This window comes from Microtus oregoni, unplaced genomic scaffold (genome assembly GCF_018167655.1).
Source record: "Microtus oregoni isolate MIOR12 unplaced genomic scaffold, Mior012 000030F_ref0000283, whole genome shotgun sequence".
NCBI classification, from domain to species: Eukaryota; Metazoa; Chordata; class Mammalia; order Rodentia; family Cricetidae; genus Microtus; species Microtus oregoni.
Window position 1 is genome coordinate 24,198,387 of NW_024543089.1, and position 21,417 is coordinate 24,219,803.

The 21,417-nt window shown below is 37.8% G+C and overlaps 1 protein-coding gene across 2 annotated transcripts in view; it reads left to right on the plus strand.

Annotated features, from left to right (window-relative positions):
* The window catches only part of Znf654 (zinc finger protein 654), a 60,975-nt gene that overhangs the window by 11,930 nt on the left and 27,628 nt on the right, over positions 1-21,417 (plus strand). For both annotated transcript variants that reach the window (XM_041678574.1, XM_041678573.1), the window contains exons 2-3: positions 8,888-9,033; positions 15,664-15,745. In XM_041678574.1, coding sequence (XP_041534508.1) covers positions 8,888-9,033; positions 15,664-15,745 — 228 coding nt within the window. The remainder of the gene's footprint in view (positions 1-8,887; positions 9,034-15,663; positions 15,746-21,417) is intronic.

Here is a 21,417-nt window from a genome sequence, read left to right on the forward strand (position 1 = left end):
AGACAAGAATTATGAAATATTAAAAGTTATTCTTTAAAATTATTACTTTGGTAATAATTTTATGTGCCATACTGTGTTTATAAAAAGAGTAGATATGCATTCCTTACTTTACATTTCAGTACCTAACTTGAAACTCGAAACAGAGTCTAGACACCCATGCTTTTTATGATAAGATGTCCATATTCCTATGTTGATATTACTGTGAACTGAGTCTTGATAGTCAAAGAATTCAGCTATGGACTGAAAAATCTTAAGAACAGTTTAGCAGTTTTGACTAGGGAAATACCTAACATAGACTAGCTGTAAATCCCAGCAGTTTCTGGAAATTGGAGATGGAGAAGAGGAAGAAGAACGGCATGTTGCTTGAGTTAAAGAGTCTGAAAGCTGGCATGTTCAGTCATAAAGGTTGGTACGCAGCTACCTGGCAGAAGGGAGAAACTGCAGAGATAGTGAAAAAAGCCCAGAGATTTAGGGTTAACACGTCTAAGGTTTGATCACTATCTGAAAGAAAAAGAGAAGAAAAGGGAATAGATGCTTTTTCCTCCCCTCTCCTTAGCCTTCTTTTTTCCAAGAAATCAAATTTCCTGTGGCATGGACTCCTGGCCAGGTGATTGACAGGCTTAGCTGGATTGCCTCTTAAAGGAGACAATTCTATATAATGTTCTAATCTTTAGAACAGATCAGAATGTCATGGTCTCCACCCAGGGCCAGAGGTATTTTATTCCTTTGACCAGGAGGCCCAAGAGTGGCAAAGCTGATATGTTTACCTTTGTAGAGTTACCAGGGAAACTGGAAGTACAATGCAAAGCTTACTTTGAGCGAGGAGTCTGTCCTCAATGGACTCTAAGACTTACAGCAAAAGATGGATTCATCTAGATCTTGGCTTAGGAGTTTGAATTTTAAGGAACAGTATGTGTAGAGATTAAAGCAAAGCTGTATTTTTGTAAATCTTAAATGTTTTAAGATATGTCAGGGAAGGTAAAGTATGAAAGACCACACTAAAAAGAATGCCATTGTTGAGTAGCCAGAAAATGATTGATTGAAGTCCTGACAGATTAGTGAGAGAGAATGGAGAGGTCAGTTGCTAGAAATTTTAAGGATGTAAGGCATTGTGTGAATGTCCAGAACAGTTCCTTGATATTCCATCGGGTTCTAATCTGAATATCTGGGGGTGTGCTGTTAATAAATGGTAGAAGAAACAATTAAGGAATCTAATGAACTGAATGATTTGCTGGCTCAAAGAGTTAACATATTCATGTTTCAACTATTAGTATATTATTTTTATAAAGAACAAACAAATTGTTTATCATCTAGTGAGAATGTATCATGTATATTAATTTGAGGATGTTCTTCCTGGTGTAAGAACAATGAATTTTAAAGTAGCTGATGTGTTTATTGAAGTACAGAACTTGTTTTTTTTTCTTTTTACTAGTGCTTCAGGCTAGATCTTAGTAGAGGCTATATGGGAGTTAACATATACCCATTAAAATTTGTTGCATTTTCCTTTTGGATGCTGTCTTTGTCCCTTTATGGCACTAAGGATTAAACCCAGGCCCTGTGTTTACTGAGCTTTTAAGTTCCCCTGCTAAGCTTATCACTGTCTACTATGATCATTTTTAAAATTTAAAATTTTCTTTTAGGTTTGTGTGGTTGTGTGTGTGTGTGTGTGTGTGTGTGTGTGTGTGACTGCGCATGTGTATTTTGAGAGGGTTTCTCTGTATAGCAACCCTGGCTGTCCTGGAACCTTACTCTGTAGACCAGGCTGGCCTTGAACTAAGTAATAACACCTGAAATAACCACACAGAAACTGTATTAATTAGAACACTGCTTGGCCATTAGCTCTAACTTCTTATTGGCTAATTCTTACATATGAATTTAACCCATTTCTATTAATCTGTATATCGCCACGTGGCTGTGGCCTACCGGGAAAGATTTTGGCACGTCTGTCTTTGGCAACTCCATGGTGTCTCTCTGACTCTGCTTTCTTCCTCCCAGCATTCAGTTCTGTTTTCTCTGCCTACCTAAGTTCTGCCCTATCAACTAGGCCAAGGCAGTTTCTTTATTCATTAACCAATGAAAGCAGCACACAAACAGAAGGAACTCCTATACCACCATGCTATAGACCAAACCAGTTCTTTATTCATTAACCAATAAAAGCAACACATAGACAGAAGGACCTCCCACACCAGGGAGGAGCCAATGACAAGCTACAGTCATTAACAACATGCCTCCAGTGACCTATTTTCCCTACCTAGGCCCCATCCCTGAAAAAATTGATCACCTCCAATAATGCCATAAAATTATGAAACTATTAGTGAATTAATCCATTTATTAGGTCAAGACTCTTATAATTTCAGCACAGGAGGATTTTGGAGATAACCTTATATCCAAATCATAACATATCAAAAACTATATGAAGTAATACATGAAAGTGTATGATTGTTTCCAGCTTTAGCAGTCATTATTATCAACTATTTGAATCCACAGTATTTATTTATTTACTGCATGTATGTGCACATACATGGGGGAAGGAGGGCAGAGGTCAACTTTAGCTGTCTTAATCTCTCTCCCCTTTAATTTTTCTTTTAAAACACAAGTTCTCTTTATATAGCTCTGCCCTGTAGCCTACAGAACTCTGTAGATCAGACTGGCCTCAGAACTCACAGAAATTAGACCATGTCTCCCTCCTGAGTGCTGGGATTAAAAGTGTGCACCATTGTGCCCAGATACACCTTAATTTTTGAAATGGGATCTTATTGAACCTGGGGCTCAGACTGGCTGGGTAGAGAGCACTGGAAACACATTTGTCACCCACTAGGGCTACAGACTCATACTGCCTTGCCCAGCTTTCATGTGAGTTTAGGAATATGAACTCGGCCTCCTGCTTGTGTGGTAGACTTTTTACTGATTAAGCTCTCTCTCTCTCCTCTACCTGCATTTACATTTTACTGGAAAGCTTCACCAAGTGGTTTGTGCCTCTGTGACATTATATATTATATGTGTGCATGTATGTGTGTGTGTATATATAATATAAAACAATATAATATAAATATGTATTTGCATAATATATGCATATGTACGTGTGTAAAATGTATATGTGCATATATATGCAAATATTTGGGATAAGAAATGTCTTTCTTACCACTAAACATTTTCACATTCTTGCAGGTGGTTTGAATTTTTCGTTTACAAATTTCATGAACTCAGTGTTTTACAACCACAGGTATGAGATCTTAATTGACGTTTCCTACATTAGCAGTAGGGCATACTAAGGACTTTTGATCATAATTTTTTCTGTGGGGTCTTGGTACTTTTTGCTAGAGTAAGTTGGAATCTGTAGGGTTCTGTCTGAAGAAGCTCAAGTGCAGCTGCTGAGCGCCAGCCTTTACAGTCCAGTGTGTGTTCTTCTTTCTGTTTTCAGCCTTGTGCTAAGATACTTTTAGCACTTTGATACCTGGGCTGTTGCTGCTTCCTGACGTTTTAAAACTTCCTGAACAAAATCATAAAAACACTCCTGCTCTATGTTCACATCACTTACATAATAACGAAAAAGGAAGTTCTTTTAGAAGTTTTTGAAATATGTTTTTCTCTTTGGAACCCAGTGAAGGAGTACCTCTTTAAGAAGCAAACAACAAAATGTACTACTTTTAATTGTGTTTCTGTTTGTGGGTATGTGCATGTTAGTGCAAGTGCCCACAGAAGCCAGAGGAGGCTGTAGGATCTCCTGGAACTGGAGTTACAGGTTGTGAGCTACCCAAGGTGGGTTCTGAAACCTAATTTGGGTCCTTGCAAGAGCAGTGTGCTGACCTTGTCTATTCTATGTTCCTTTCAATCTTTTGCTTAACTTTTCTTTTATTGTTCCAAGTCACAATTAACTTTTATTGGTAGGATAAACATGTTTTGTCATTTTTCTATGAACGGTAGTAGGGTATAGGATGCTTCACTTCTGTGATGCCAAGAGACTAAAATTGTCAAGGAGTTTGAATCAAAACATCTTCAGTATCAAACAAAATTTACCCATTCTTCCTTCTTCACTTATGAAAATCTTACTGGCTTAAAGCAGCTCTCCTATTTTCTCTTCATTGTTGCTTTTCTTCTCCCCAGGCCTTTCCTTTATATAATTGCCATCTGTATTAGCTATTAACTCAAAGTGTGCCTGAAATGCTTCAGTGATTTAAAATAATCTCTCTCTTTTTTGCTGCCTTTAAGATCTATACAAATTTCATGATATTTCGAATAGATTTCTCAGTGTTCAAGGAGAAGTTTTCTATATTTTTTTATTATCAAATTTCCATCAATTTTTTAAACACCACTTTTTCATAGTTGGATTTCCACACTGGTTCAGTTTTGAGATTTCTGTTCTATAGTTAGCTTCTATCCCTCAGCTAGGTACCTTTGAAAACATCCATAAATCATCAGTGAAATCATCACTGAATTATTAGGTACCTTTGAAATCATCTTTCTACTGGGTAACAACTAGTGTTTTGTTCCTCCCTAATTCCATCTTTGATTTTTTTTTTTTTTTTGGTTTTTCGAGACAGGGTTTCTCTGTGGTTTTGGAGCCTGTCCTGGAACTAGCTTTTGTAGACCAGGCTTGCCTCGAACTCACAGAGATCCGCCTGCCTCTGCCTCCCGAGTGCTGGGATTAAAGGCGTGCGCCACCACCACCCGGCTTCTAATTCCATCTTTGAGAACAGTTCTGGAATGGTGTGTGTGTGTGTGTTAAGAACATATCCTTTCTCTCTCTCTCTCTCTCTCTCTCTCTCTCTCTCTCTCTCTCTCACACACACACACACACACACACACACACACACACACACACACCCTGGATTTTAAGAATATACTGAGTAAGGAAGTCTAGGTTTTTCTCCATCTTATTCAGCATGCCTTCTTTTCTTTAGTTTTTTCACTATGAATATAAGCGTATCATCTCTTGTAAAATTTAATTTCATTTGGAAACTGAGAAAACCTCATATTGAGAGGATTTATTTTTATTTTAGGTTTCATTTTAATTTAATCTTATATTGTGCATGTAATTGTATTTCAGGCACCAATTTGAGAATTTATGAAGAAAACAGTCTCTCCTTTGGTAAAGAAAGTAATTACTCTCTCCTTACCTTTTGGTAACAAATGAAAATTGACATCACAATTGATGTAAAACTTTTACTATTTATAGTAGGAAAGCCAGATCTTTAGGCTTACCTCCATGCCGAGGTGTTCTGATCTTCCTCACATACAATAAATGTAGAGAACTTGAGGAAGAAGATAGAACAATCCTGTTCAAATAACCTTGGCCTACAGCTGGTAGGCTCTCACTAATCATTGCAAACATCAACCCATGGACTAAGTGATTTTTTTGTGAGGGTGGAATTTGTCTTCACTATGGTATATTTTGAGAAGGACTAAGTTCATATTTTATAGGTAAGATTGTAGTAGAAAAGAATTATACTGTCTAGAGTTTAGGAAGAGGATAAAAATAGAGTAAGAGAATCCTGAGTGATGTTTTGGTGTCTACCCTTCTCTTTTCATTAGCTTTCTAGTATCTATGGCTTTCAGTATAAGCCTTTTGCCTCTTTCCTGAGTATATAGAAAATATTAGTTGTAGAAGTGGGAAAGAAGAAAGTTGGTCCTTATTTTTATACAAAATATAGATAAAATTATAATACTTTTTGTATTATGGGAATATAAGAAAAACAGGTTGCATCTGGATAAAGACCTTTTAAAAATAAAAAAAAAAAAGACCAAAGTAGAAAATGCTGCATGTTTGTATAAGCTAGCAGAATGCAGTTTAACAGAATATTTAAAATATAAAGTCACAACTGATTCTAAATATTACATATATCTTAGTTCAAAGAGTTATTTACAGTGTTTTAGTGGCATTTGGCTCAAACCAAGGTTGATTGTTAGGATGGAGATAATGTTATGCAGTCTTCTTGTTTTTACTTTTTCTTTCTTCTTCTCCTCCTCTTTCTCTTCTTTTTTTCTTCCCTCCCTCCCTCCCTCCTTTTTTTTTTTTTTTTAATGACACAGTTTCTCTGTGTAGCCCTGACTGTCCTGGAACTCACTCTGTAGGCCAGGCTGGCTTTGAACTCATAGAGAGCTGCCTGCCTCTGCCTTCCAGGAGCTGGGTTTAAAGGTATACACCATCACCGCACTACTTTGTTTTTACTTTTTAAAAAAAGCTTTTTTGTGTTTTGAGAAGTTCATACATTTATACAATGTGATTATATATATCTACCACTCTCCACCTTCAGCTTCTTCTAGTGCATTCCACCTAGTGTCCTTCTCACTGTTGCGTCATCTTTAAAAATCATTATTAGTAACTCCCTGTGTCCAATTAGTGATTCCTGCATGTATGATAATGGGATCATCACTGGGGCATGGACAACCTCTCAGTACCCAAATACTCAAAAAGGGTGACTCCCCATCCATCAGCAATCAGCAGTTGCCAATAGGTCTTCCACTAGGAACCTTGGGAGCCCCTCTCCTATCCATGCTGGGTCATGCATAGGTCTTGTGTTGGAAGCCATAGCTGCTGTGTGTAACATCCATGTCATCTTCAGAAATCAATATTTCATTGCTTTCTTCCCCCTCTTCTTTCAGGGTCCTGAGCTGTGGACTGGGAGGCTGATATAGACAATCGATCCATAGCTAAGTGCTCAATCACTTTTGTGCTTCTGTTTTTTGGGTATACACCCCCCCCTAAAAAAAAAAAAACAGTAGCTTTTCCCCCCTAAGGCCTATGCACTTCTTAGTCATGGGTTTTTGACCAGGTTTACAGTACCAGGTATAAACGTCCTTCCTGTGAAACAGGCTAATATCTAATCAGTATTTTAAGTTTATTTTATTATTTATTTCATGATTCGCCAGAGTGCATTTATTTCATATATTAGATTTTAGTTGAATATTTTCATATAAAAATTATTTTTTAGGTTTTAAGAAATATACTTGATAATGATAGAATCTGGAGTTTGTTTCAAACTTTTATGTATAGTTGGTTGATTTCTGTGAGAAACTAGGTTTAATGTCTTTTCTTTCTTTTGAGTGGAGTACATTCCTATGATTTTACTTAATTTTCTTCTTTCTTATGAAAATTTATTATCTTTTGTTAAGCTAATGAATATAAATGAAGGGGATGTCAAAGGTTTGGGTAGAAAAGATACAACTACTTCATTACAAAGCATGTCATCTAAGGCAAATGATTTTTTTTTTTCCATGTTAGGAACTGTTTATAGCTAAAAGAACCAAAGCTTACAAATGAAAGCTGGTACAGGAAGCCTTAAGTAAAGTGAAATTTCCCAAATCACATTGTGATGGATATTTGGGGATGTTCTACAAACAATCATATTTATAGAAACCAGAACTGAAGAGTTGCTGTTAATTTAGACAGATATGGGCAAGTATTGTGTTTTCAAATAGGTGAATTATGGGAACCACTGAGCATGACAGGTAGTTTTTTAGTGAGTAAATCTGATGACTTGTTTATTGAAAAAATGGTTGACAGTAGGAAGAGAAGATTATCTGTATCTCTGTGCCACCAGATAATTTAAATGGTTTCTGCTTAAAAATAGGATTATTGATAATAGTTATGGGGTATCTGACAGACTCAGCATATGTAGATTTCAGTCTATTTTCCTTTTTCTAAATGAATTTTCTCAGGTAGAGAAATAGGAGAGACTTAGTAGCTGATTTAATAGCCTTGCCAAAAAGATGTTCTGAACATGTTCTTGTTACAGGTCTGTGTCTGAGTTATTTTTTGGATATGACCTTGATGATGACATGAAAAAAGTGTGCATGTTTTCAGGTGACATGAACAGGAAGTAAATGCTGATATACCGGTTTTGCATACCGGGTTATTTGGGCTGGCAGTGTGAGTGGGAAGAGTGAACACTGTGAGATCAGGACCGCTTCAGAGCGATCTATGTGTAGGAAAGGTGTGACATTTCTGCTGACTATCCCCAATTACTACCGTACAACAGTTCAATTATAGAAACAGAGAGAGACATGACAATTTATACTATAGTCTTTTTTTTTTTTTTTTTTTTTTTGAGACGGGGTTTCTCAGTAGCTTTGGAGTCTTCCCGGAACTAGCTCTTGCAGACCAAGCTGGCCTTCACCTCTTGAAAGAGCCAGAGTTCAGCAAGGCCCAGAAAGCCGCTGTTTCAAAACTGCGCAGCTCCCCCTTCCCCCCCACTACAGCTGAATCAGGAAAATTTCTCTTAAAGGAGTTTCGACATGCTGCTAGCCAAAAGCAAGAAGCTGTGTTGAACTGGTTTTTTGTCTAGAATACCTTTTAAGCTCTCTCAGGTTTTTATGTGGATGTAGTACTTCACGTTGGGTGCCAATTTGTTGTAAGATGCCAATTTGTTGTAAGATGCTGTTTGTTCGTTTCCCAAGCCCCCCAGGCTTTTTAAAATAATCACTCAGAAAGTGTATTAATTAAGTCACTGATTGGCTTATTAACCCTAACTTCTTTTTGGTTAGCTCTTACATCTTAATTTAACCCATTTCTATTAATCTGTATGGCCACAGGGCTGTGGCTTACCTCGTAACCTTCTGGCGTCTGTCTCCTGTGGGGCTACATGGCTTCTTTCTGACTCTGCTTCCTTTCTCCCAGCATTCATTTTAGTTTTCCCCACCTAGCTCTACTCTGCCCTATCAGGCCAAGCTTATTTCTTTATTAACCAATGGTATTCGCAGCAAACAGAGGGGAATCCCATATCAGATTTCTACCCTGATAAAACAGTATAGGACGTTTTATGTCAGTCATGTGCATTCATACAGAGCTAATGTTTTCACATATCCTTTAAGTTTTACCTGCCTTTTAAAATGTAAAGTTGGTAACATTTTCCATAGTAATGTGCTTTTTAACTCATTTCTCTATAAGGTGGTTGAAGATTATGCTGGACGATGGCAGGTCCCTTTGCCACAGCTTCAGGTTCTTCAGACTGCACTTTGCTGTTTCACGTCAGCCAGCTCATCGTTCCCAGATGAATGTGAGCACGTACAATATGTTTTGAGTAGTCTTGCTGTGTAAGTATACTTTTTTCTTATCAACAACACATTTATTTTTTTGTTTTGATATAATAGCTTTTGTTCTTTCGTCTGAGGATAAAACCTTTCCTAATTTCTTACCCCAATAAGAAATTGTCATTTCTTTACTTCAGATATTTTGTTTTAACTTGCAACATTTAAGAACAATTTTAACTTTTATTGGGTTGAAGTGGATTTGTGATATACACATTTTCTTGTCACTGCATTGGGTTTTAATTTTCCTGGTGACCTTAGAAAATTCTAAGGGTAAATCTCAGCATATGATCATTGAGGCTGTGGTAATAAGCAGAGAGGGATCTTAAAACTTTCTAGAAAGAGGTCCAGAAACTCCCAATCTTAAAAATCGCGTGTAGGTAGAATTGAGTTAAAATTACACACCGGGCTTTTTGTTAAGAATTAGCTGCTTTAGTATTGTAGTAGTTGAAGGTTCTCCTTCAAGATCCATGATTTCACTTACCCTGACTTGTGGATAGGTGTTCATTACTAGGCATGATTTCCCTCTTGTTGAGTTGGTCATAAGACCAATTAGAGAACTGTTAGTTACCACTGAGGTATGTGTGCTGCTACTGCACCCCAGAGTTATGCCATCCTGGTCATTGATGTAGTTCATAAGCATCATAGCTGGGTTAGGACTGTTGGTTGAGTTGCCTCATTTAATGTTAAAGGGAGCGGGGCCCCTTGTTCCGTCCTGCCCAGCTAGCTTAACCCCCAAAATACCCACACAGAAACTGTATTCATTTAAACACTGCCTGGCCCATTAGTTCTAGCCTCTTATTGGCTAACTCTCACATCTTTATTCAACCCATTTCTAATAATCTGTGTGTCACCACGAGGTCATGGCTTACTGGGAAACATTCAGCATGTCTGACCTGGCATCTCCATGGTGGCTCTCTGTCTGCCCTTCCCAGCATCCAGTTCTATCTACTCTGCCTACCTAAGTGCTGCCCTATCCAAAGGCCAAGGCAGTTTCTTTATTCAACCAATGAAAACAACACATAGACAGAAGAACCTCCTACAACAACTTGAAAGCGTGAGTGTCACCTTCTATTACTATGAAAACTGGTCCTCAGGGAAGAAACTGTCAAATAATTTCAAGCTTAGGGAGCTTTTGGGCCATGTGTCTGATGTCCATGGTGGTCTTCAGAAATAAAAACTTACCTTCTACTTCTGGGACAACCAAGGACAATAGCAATAGTCTCTAATGTTTTGGGAGTCTCTTGAACAGCCCTTGCCAACAATTCATACTCGCATATAGAAAAGGAGTCAGTCAGCTTTAACTTTCCTAACTAGAATAGTTATATATTCTCATTTCCTGGTATTAGGTGATTTTTTTTGGTTCGAGGAGGAGGCATTGTTAGTCCAGATAAGAAAATTTCATTTAAACTATGTACATTTATATACAAAATTAAGCATATTATAGTTTTTCTTAGATAGTTAATAGTATGATTTCTTGTAAGCATCCTTATTGTCATTATATCCTCCCTCCTGTATTTATCCCACTCCCTATTTAGGGCCTCCGTTCCCATTATTTAAAATGTCATATAATGATTTTATTTTTTTGTTTGATAGCTTATGTACTGCTGCCCATATAAAATACAATAGTTTAAGAATCACTATGTGCCCTGGGTATGATTACACTAGTCTGAAATCCCAGCAGGTATGTATCTTGTAGACGCAGGAGAATCAGAAGTTGAGGGTCATTCCTGTCTATATATGGAGTTTGAGGCCAACATAGTTACGTGAAACCCTCTCTCAAAAAATAAGAATCAAATGTTATGTAAGATAGAGTGCTAGGTGAAAGAATTAGTTATTCGAACTGCTTGTTAAGTATTGCTGTTTTTTAAAAGGAAAAGTTTATTACTGGAATTTACTATAATAGAAAAGAGAATTGTACTTTCAATTCTAGAAGAAAAAATAGAGAAACAGCAAAATGATTGTTCCATTAAAGTAGTAATAAGTTTGTGATGATGGTATTTTATTTTTCTAAACTAATCAGAAAATCACAGAAGTGCATAACTATTCTTTATTTTCTGTAAAGCTTTGTGCTTTGTTCTTAGGTCAAAGTAGAAAACAAATAAGTCTTATTCTTAAAATTCTTGCAGAGTTTCGAGATACTAAATCACCAGTTATACCTTTATGTAATTGCAATTTTGAGATAAATGCAGTGAGATAATGAGGGGGCATAGCAAAGGCTTTACCTGGCCTTGGATGCTATGGGAAATCTTCTGGTTGAGTTAACACTTACTGATTTCTGAAAACATGCAAGGAATAACTTAAGTAAGCAGCACATAATGGTACCTGTACAAGAAGTCAGAATATTCACAGAAGTCATTATAAAATGTTTAGTTTCTGTTTGAAGACTTCTCTTTCATAGTTTATATCATGTATGAGTAACTTTTATTCAGTTGAAAAAACATATATATGTCTGAGCTATGTGTTTTAAGAGCCTGTTTTATATTCATGTAATTATATGCATATATATGCTATATGTAAATATAAGCTAATGTAATTTATATATGCCCCTCTTTACAAAATTCTTTACTAATGTAATTATGCAGGAAGACAGGCCTTCTCCAGGCTGGACAGTTGAACTATGGTTATTGAGGGGATCTTTTCAGAGAATGAAAATGAATTCTGTTTTTATTCATCTGAGGATTTTTCAAATGTTTTAGAAATGAAGAGCCATTTAGGAACATATTTTAAATCACTAACCACAATATGTCTGTCTTTACTAGGGTTTACTTCTTTTGTAAACTATATTTAATACAGAAATAAAAGTTTTCTTTCTCTGTGTGTGTGTGTGTATACACATATATTTGAATTAAAGTATACCTCTCAAATATTCATTCTTGTAGAAAAGGAAACTGAGGATTGAGAAGTTTGGAGACTTGTAAATTCCAAGTAGCTAGTTATAACTAGCTAGCTAGTCTTTGTCTCTTCTCCTGTAAATTAATAAACACTCCTTTCTCCCTCCCCCTCCTTCCCTCCCTCCCTCCCTTCCTCCCTCCCTCCTTCCCTCCCTTTTTTCCTTCCTTTATTGAAAATAGATTCTTCTCTTATACAGTACATCCCAATCACAGTTTCCCCTTGCTACACTTCTCCTAGCCCCCTCTTCACCTCTCTTCTCCCTCAGATCCACTTCCCCTTTATTTCCCTTTAGAAAAGAGCAGGCCTCCAAAAGACAACAGCCAAACAGGACAAAACAAGATACAATAAAATAAGGTGAAAGCCCACTCATTGAGGCTGGACATGGCAACCCAATAGGAGGAAGTCTCAAGAGCAGGCAAAAGGAGTCAAATATACACCTGCTCCTACTGTTAGGAGTCCCATAAAAAAACACTAAGCCAACAACCATAACATATATGTAGTGAACGTGGTGCAGATCCTTGTAGGCCCCAAGCTTGCTGCTTTAGTCTCTGTGAGCCATGTTCTGGTGCTGTCTATCCCACTCTTACAGTCTTTACTCCTCCTCTTCCCTGGTCTTCGAGGGTAGGGACCTGATTTAGACTTTCCCTACATAATATGTAGTTCTGAGTCTCTTGCACCCACTCCCCATCTGCTGTTGGAGGAAGCCTCTTTGATGATGACGAGACAAGACACAGATCTATGAGTGTATCAGTAATTTCTAGCGTTCATAGATTACAAAACACTGGTGTATGAAACTGAAAACCAAGATAGCTATCATTTTTATATGAATTCAGATATTAATGTTGCTTTACCAGCTTTTTTTTTTAAACAAGGAAACTGTTCATGGATTTTAGCATACCAGACTGAGATGAGCAAATAGGAAACTAAGTATTTGCCTGATAGATATCAGGTTCCCAGATATTATCAGAGGCGTGGACTTGTTAGACTAGTAGCATTCATATGTGCAGTGGACAAAAAAGCTTATGCTTATGTATATCTTAATATGTCAAGTTGTAGCATGTATGATTAGCTTCTTATTCAGTACACCTGATATTTGTGGCTGTACCACATGTGTAATGGTAGATTACTTTTTTGATTATCTTTATTGTACTGTATTTCAAACTTGATTTTCTACTGTATTGCAACCAAGGTTCATTTGATTCATTGATAATATATAGTAATGTAGATACAAGTATCAACCAATTTGGAAATCAAAGGAAGAAAGAATAATTATTTAGAAATCAAAAGAAGAAAGAATAATTATGACAGTACATTTGGCTTCTTTTTAAAATATAGTGTGTTTGTGAGTATGTGTGTGTTTACTTGTTTGGGGTCAGAGGACACCTGAGGGAGTCTGTTCTCTCCTACCGTGTGGGTCCTAGGGATTGAACTCAGGTCATTATGTTTCGTGGTAAGTCTTTTACACTTGGCCATTAGCTCTAACTTCTTATTGGCTAACTCTTACATATTAGTTTAACCCATCTCCATTAATCTGTGTATCTCCATGTGGCAATGGTTTACCAGAGATTCTAACCAGCATCCATCCCAGGCAGAGCATCCATGGCTTCTATTACTCTGCCCTTCTTCCAGCATTCAGTTCTGTTTTCGCCGCCTACCTAAGTTCTGCCCTATCAGGCCAAAGCAGTTTCTTTATTCATTAATCAATGGAAGCAACACACAAACAGAAGGAACTCCTATACCAGACTGACGACCCCGCGTTTCTTCTTCCCTGAAAGTGGCTATAAGAAAACATTTTTTTACTCTAGTATAATAGAATACTTGAAAATTTTCAACTTAAAAAAGGGCAGATTATTTATTTTGTTTGTTGAGTCTATGCATGTGTGTGTGGAGGGTTGCCCTTGCGTGTGGAGGTCCCATTTATTGTTTCTCTCAGTGTCTGTGCTATTGGGGTTATATTCAGGAAGTGGTTTCCTGTGTTAGCATGTACAAGTATACTTCCCACTTTCTCTTCTGATGTTCAGGGTGGCTGGCTTTATGTTGAGGTCTTTTATCTATTTGGACTTGAGTTTTGTGCATAGTGACAGATAGATATGGATCTATTTTCATTTGTCTACATGTTGATATCCAGTTATACCAGCACCATTTGTTTAATATGCTTTCTTTCTTCCATTTGATATTTTTTGCTTCTTTGTCAAAAATCAGGTGTTCGAAGATGTGTAGATTGATATCTGGGTCTTCTATTTGGTTCCATTGATCAGCACCCATGGGGTTTGCTCTTTTCCTGTGGAGTTTGCTGTCTCAGGCCTGCTCTGGTCTAGGTTTCTGACTCAGACCTGTTCCTGTAAATGCCCCTGGTCTGGATCTGCTCCTGCAGAGGTCTCTAGGTTGGGGTTGGTTCTCCAAAGATCTCTGGCTCTGATCTTCTCCCTTGGAGGTCCCAGACCTGGTATACCCAGATCTGCAGAGGACCTGACTCAGGTCTACTCCCTCAGAGGTCCCAGCCTCATGCCTTGACCTGTAGCAGTTTCTAGTTCCTGCCTACTCCCTAGGAGTTCCCAGACCAACGCCAGGACTTGAAGAGGTCCTGGCAGAGGCCTACTCCCTTTCCTTTTCTGGTTCATCTTTGCCTTCTGCCTTCAAGAGAGATAACTGCTTTTATTAGTTTTTGGTCTCCTTAGGCAATCTACAAAAATATAAATATTCTATTGTAGCATGAATAATAAAAATCCAGAAATAGATACTGGGGTCTAACTTGAAGATCATAAGAGCAAAGCAGCCAGCTACTAGAGAGACCTTTTACCTCTATCAAATCTTCAGACTGAAGGGGTGAAGAGAGATCCTGTTTCCATGAATTCTCAAACTCCACACTACACTGAGTTCCTGTCTCTTCCCCCATTGTATTCCTCTCTCTTCCCAGCCATATCCCTTCTGTCTCCACCTCCCTAGTGCTTGGAATAATGGCATGTGATTCCAAGTGCTGGGACCACCTTTGTATAAGCTCCGTTTCTCTTTTAGAAAGATTCAATCTTGCATACTCCAGGGTGACCTTGAATTCACAGAGATCCATCTCTGTCTCCTCGGAGTCCTGGGATTAAAGGTGTGTGCCACTACTCCTTGGCGTGTATGGCTGACTAGTATGGCTGCTTAGCACTCTGATCCTCAGGCAAGCTTTATTTATTAAAACACAATATATTGGTGCATGTAAAAAGGCAATGCACAGTAGTTCTTCCTTGATGTTTGAAGGGCACATTCTAGGATTTCCAGTAGATGTCTAAAACCTCAGGTAGTAAGCAATTCTACAATCAACTTTTCCTTCTACATATTATCACATAGTGCCAAACCTATTCTGACTTAATGTTTTATATCTTCTTGCTTATTGTTCATTGTTACTTTTGTGCTTTGTAGAGGTTTTTTTTTTTTAATTTTTTATTTTGTAACAGTATTTTCTGTATTGCAGGGTGATTTCACACTTGGTGTGTGACTGAGGATGACTTTGAACTTCTGATGTTGTTTTCATTTGCCAAGTGCTGGTACTAAAGACATGTACCAATACACCTCTTTATATGCTTTCCTGTGGATTGAAGTAGGAACATTGTGTATGTTAACAAAAGCCCTTTATTGAGTTTTTTAAAACTAAGTATTTATAAGTAAATTATTTGCTACTTGATAAATGTTGCAACTTGGTAGTCTTTTAAACTAGAATAAACCCACAAAGCAGTGAAAATTACATTTTTTTTTCAGGAGTTTCTTTGAGTTGCTCCTGTTCTTTGGAAGAGATGAGTTTTATGAAGAACCCTTAAAGGATATTCTTGGCTCATTCCAGGTAAGACAGTTTACTCTTTTACATTTTATATACACATGCATCAGTTTTATTCCCTAAAAATACTTTTTTTTTTATTAAATTTTTGCTTAAAAGTTTATAGTCACTACAGCGACAGTTTTAAAGTTTTGCCTCTACTGGCAGGTGAAGAAAAATCATGAAGTCAATTTTAACTCATTCCCAGGCAGCTTATATCATTAACTCTACATTTAGTAGGCCAAAGTGGTTTCCATGCTTAAACTAAGCACATTTGGGAATATAGTGACATTTCCCCCTGTCTAGAACTTTCCCCTGATGAAGAAGCAGTCTTGCTGATTTCAGATGCAAACTACTTGCCCTATGTTGTTTTCCTTTGCCTATCTGATATTCTATCACATAGTAACCTCTGCAGGTTGTTTTTTGGCATTTAATGTGTGAGAAGGAAAGAAATAAATCTAGACAAGAATGACAAATGAAGTGAGATGGCCCATTTGGTAAAATGCCTGCCCTCAAAAACGTCAGGATCTGAATTTGGCTTCCAACACCCATACAAAAAGTTAGGGGCTGGATAAATGACTTATGAGTAAGGTGATTGCTGCCAAACTGAGTGACTTGAGTTTAATTTCTGGATCTCATTTGGTGGAAGAAGAACAGACTCCCAAGGGGTTGCTCTCTGAATGTCTCATGTGTGGTTTGGCATGTAGGTGTCCACCCATATACACAGAATATTGTTGAAAAAGTGCTAGAAATAGCTGTACACTTCTGTAATCACAGTGCAGGTACTAGTAGCTTACTGGCTATCCAGTCTAGCTTAACTCAGAAGCTTCAGGTTCAGTTGACTCTCTCAAGACAAGGTGGAGAGCAATTGAGGAAGACATCCACCATCAATCTCTGGCCTCTACACACAGTGCACAAACATAAACTGCTGAAATATTTCAAGACCATTTCTATACACCTAAAATATTTTGGTTCTTTTAGCCATGTATTTGGGAAACAACAGTCTTAGTTAGGGTTTCTGTTGCTGTAAAGGGATCATGACCCATGGAAACTCTTATAAAGGAAAACTTTTTATTTTCTTTTTTTGGGGGGGGTTTCAAGACAGGGTTTCTCTGTAGCTTTGGAGCCTGTCCTGGAACTAGCTCTTGTAGACCAGGCTAGTCTTGAATTCACAGAGATCCGCCTGCCTCTGCCTCTCAAGTGCTGGGATTAAAGACGTATGCCACCAGAATAAAGTAAAACCTATAATTCAGGTGGGGGCTTACAGTTTCAGAGCTTTAGTCCATTATCATTGTGGGGATCATGATGGTGTGCAGGCAGACATGGAGCTCAAGAGGTACTGCTACATGTTGATATACAAGCAACAGGAAGTAAACTGAGGCACTGGACAGTATCTTAAACATATATGAGACTCTCAAAGCCTGCCTCCACAATAACACACTTTGGCCACACCTCCTAATAGTACCACTTCCTTTGGGGACCATTTTCTTTCAAATCAACACATTCTACTCTTGGTCCACAAAGGCTTGTAGCCATATCATTCAGTTCAACTTCAAAATTCTTCATAGTTCATAACAATCCCAAACTTACTTAAAAGTCTAAAGTTCAAAGTTTCTTCTGAGATTCATATAGTCTTTTAACTGTAATCACCGGTAAAATCAAAATCAAACAGCAGATCACACATTTCCAACATATAATGGCTTAAGACATACATTACCATTCCAAAATGTAGGGAAAGGAGCATAGTGAGGAATTACTGGACCAATGTAGGACAGAAAACCAGCTGGACAAACTCCAAACATTGCATGTCCATGTGTGATGTCAAAATGCTCTTCAGATCTCCAATTACTTTCAGCTTTGTTGACTGCAACACACTTCTTTCTCTTTGGCTGATTTGACTTCCTGTTAGCGGCTCTTCTTGGCAGGTATCCCACAACTTTGGAATCTCCATCTTTGGATCTCCAAGGCAATCCAGGTTTGTCCTTCACAGCTTCATGCAATGGCCTCTTTAAGCCTTCACCCAGGGATATCCCTGGCATATGCCTAGCCACAGCAGCTTTCCTCAGAAAAGGGGTTCATAATACCTTTCTTCTATCCTTGAAGCCACAACCAGTTGGCTGAGGTGCCAAATTCTGCTTGCTGGGGCTGGAACATGAGCCCCTTGTTGAATTACATCTTCACTAGCTTTCTGCTGCTGATAGTTCCCTTCACTGCTTAAAATTGGCTATCCTGAAACTTGTTCTGTAGACCAGGCTGACCTTGAACTCAGAGAGCTTTCAAATTACATCTTTACCAGCTTTCTGTTTTTGATGATTTCCTTCACTGCCTAAGCTTAGCTGTTCTGGAACTTGCTCTGTAGACCAAGTTAGCTCAGAGATCTACCTACCACTCTCTACCTTCCCAGTGCTGAGATTAAAGGTTGTTCACCACCACAGCCTAATCTAAGCTTTTCTTTATTCCTTTTCACAAACTGGAAATTCAACTGGTTGTAATCTTGCTCTGAGCAGATCATCACTGCCTCTATTCCATTTCTTATTCTGTTTATCTCCATGAAAACAGAACTTAGCTCCATTCCACTTCCTGGTGCTCCTTTTCTCTTTAAATTTTATATTTTGTAATCTACTTTGGTCAGCTTTTTCTTTTTATTATATATCTTCAATTGAGTTAACACTAATAATCCACACGACAGAGTCTATACTAGGCTGTTTGAAATTTCCTCTGCTAACAGAATTAACCCAAAGCTTCACTTAACCTAAACCAGACTCTGAGCAATGGCAAAGGCAGTCAGTTTCTTCACCAAAATATCACAAGAACAATTTCTAGGCAACATACTAAAATTTTTCTCCTCAAAAAACCTCTTGAACTAGCCTCCCACAGTCAAATAACTAGCAACACTATTTACCGTACTCCTATTACTATGTCCCATTAAGTAGCATTTGAAGTGTTCAACTGCTTTTCTCATTTGCAATACCAAGGTCTACATTTCCCCAAACAAAAGCATGGTCAGGCCTAGCATAGCTGTACCCCACTCCTGGTACCAACTTAGTTAACTTGGTTTAGACAGATTAAATATCTGCCTAATTTAGTGTTTCTATTACTGTAAAGAGACATGACCACAGTAACTCTTATAAAGGAAAACACTCAATTGGGGTGGGGGGCTTACAGTTTTAGAGGTTTATTTCATTATCATCATGGTGGTGAGCATAGGGACATATAGGCAGACAAGGTGCTAGAGAAGGAGCTGCTACATGTTGATATGCAGGGAACAGGAGATAGAGCTAGATACTGGGCAGTATCTTGAGCATATATGAGACCTCAAAGCCTGCCTTCACAGCAGTGGCAGACTTCTAACAAGAACACAGCTACTCCAACAAGGCCCCACCTCCTGAGAGTGTTACTCCCTTTGGGTATCATTTATTTCAAACCATACCACAAACACATAGTACTCTGTGCATCCATGTGTTTTCACTATTATCTTATCAGCACTTCTCTGGGGTTGGAATAAAACACAGCATACTTGAAGCACCTCCAGGGGCTGATCTGGAACCCGTCATACATAATATTATTATAGTGTTAAAGGCTTATGGCCAATCAGGAGTTTGGCTGTATTATGAAAATTATATTTGGCATTCTACTATGTCCATTCTTAATTCAACAAAATAGAACAAAATATTTGCTTTCCTAAATAGAACAAAATACTTGCTTTCCTAATATCAGCCCTTGGTAGGCAGAAGCAGGCAGATTTCTGTGAGTTCAAGAGCATCCTTGTCTTCATAGTGATTTCCAAGTCAGCCAAAGCTACATAGTGAAACCCTGTTTCAGAAATATGCAAATAGAAAATAACAAAAATCAAAGTGAAACTGTTTTCATGATAGTCATAATCTACTTAGATTATATATTCAAGTTTTTAATATTTATTAATTTTTCCATTTCACTTTGTGTTTGACACTTGCTCTTGGTAATGTACTCTTGAACGTCTTTGCTTGGCAGATGTTTATTTATTGAGTCTGTACACTGTTCTCGACACTAAGCTCCATGAAAAACAACATTAAGCAGAACAGTGAACTCCTGAAATTGTGGCAGAAAGACAATAAATCAAAACTTTCAAAGTGAATATTTTGGAAAGCAGCAGATACATTACAGTTAAGCCAGGTAGGAACTAGAGAATATGTGCACAATGATTTTAGAGAAGGACATTTTAGTGTTAAATGAGGGGCTCAGCAAATATGTCATGCTGTGCACTGATACTGGGAACCATCTAAGTGTCTGGAGACATTGAAAAGTTTTTATTTCTTTTTTTATATACAGACATATACATATATAAAATTTTTTATGTATATGGATGTTTTTTCTGCATGCATATTTTTTCCAGTTCCATCTAAGGTTATTTTCTACTTAATATATATGTAAACATATCTGTGAAAAAAATGATATATCCTGTATTTTATTCTTTTGTGAGCAGAATATAATCAGTTTTTGAAAATCCACAATCCACTCCTACCCCCCACACCCCCCACACACACCAAAAAACCCTTAATGGAAAGTTTGGCTTTATGCCTTTGTTTTTATGTAGGGTTTGTGTGTGTGGGGGGGGGGTTGGGTGTGTGGGTGTGGGTGTGATCTTCTATAATCTCTTCAATATCTCTAATTTTGACTGAATTAGAAAGCCCATCCCCTTAACCTCCACAACTTAAAAATCTTTCCTTCTACTTTTGTGATTATGGCTTCTTTCTAGTCTGAGCCTTCTTTGTGTAGTTTTGCGGTGTGTAGGACTGGCTAGCTTAGAATTTACTATGTAGTCCAAGTTTACCTTGAGTTTGGGGTAACCTCTTTGCCCCAGTCTCCCAAATATTAGGATTACAGGTATAGGTCACTATACAGCTTACTTGAGCTTTTTTAACTCATTGAAGCTTTGAAACTTTTGACTTCCATTTTAGCTTTACCTGGGGAATCTGTTTTCATCTTCTGATCTGAGAGTTACTGCTATTGGTTATTTTCGAGGCTTCTTACCTTTAGGATCTAGCAAAGGTCAACATACAGTCTTATCCTGTACATCTCTCTAAAAGTTTGCATTCGCAAAGCTTGGAAAGTTTCAAAGTGTTTGAGTGATTATTGATATTTTACAGTTTTAATCTAGTGTAGACTTTTGAACTGTTTTTAATATACTATCAGTAAAAATATATCTCTGAGCATATCACCTCTGTCCATCTGTAGAGTCATATGATAGGCTTAAGGTTGTATTCTTTCTCATTCTTATTAACTGGGACAAACTCAATGCTGCTAGAATTTTAATATATGCTAAAGTATCCGAGGAACTTGTTAAAATTTACATCATGATTCAGTTGTGTAAAGTAGGACCTGATGGTCTGCTTTCTAACAAGCTCGTAGGTTATGTTGATGATACTAATCACTATATCTGGTGGCTGTGGCTTTCTGGGTAAAATTCCCAGTGTCTGTCTCTGGCAGTTCCATGGTGTCTCTCTCCTACTTTGCTTTCTTCCTCCCAGAATTCAGTTTTGCCTTCTCTGCCTACCTAAGTTCTTCCCTATCAGGCCCAGGCAGTTTCTTATTCATTAACCAATATAAGTAACACACAGAGGGGACTCCCACATCAATAGGGAAGAACTTAGCTAGGTGGGGAAAACTGGACTGAATGCTGGGAGAAGGAAGGCGAGGAGAGATATGCCATGTAGCCCTAC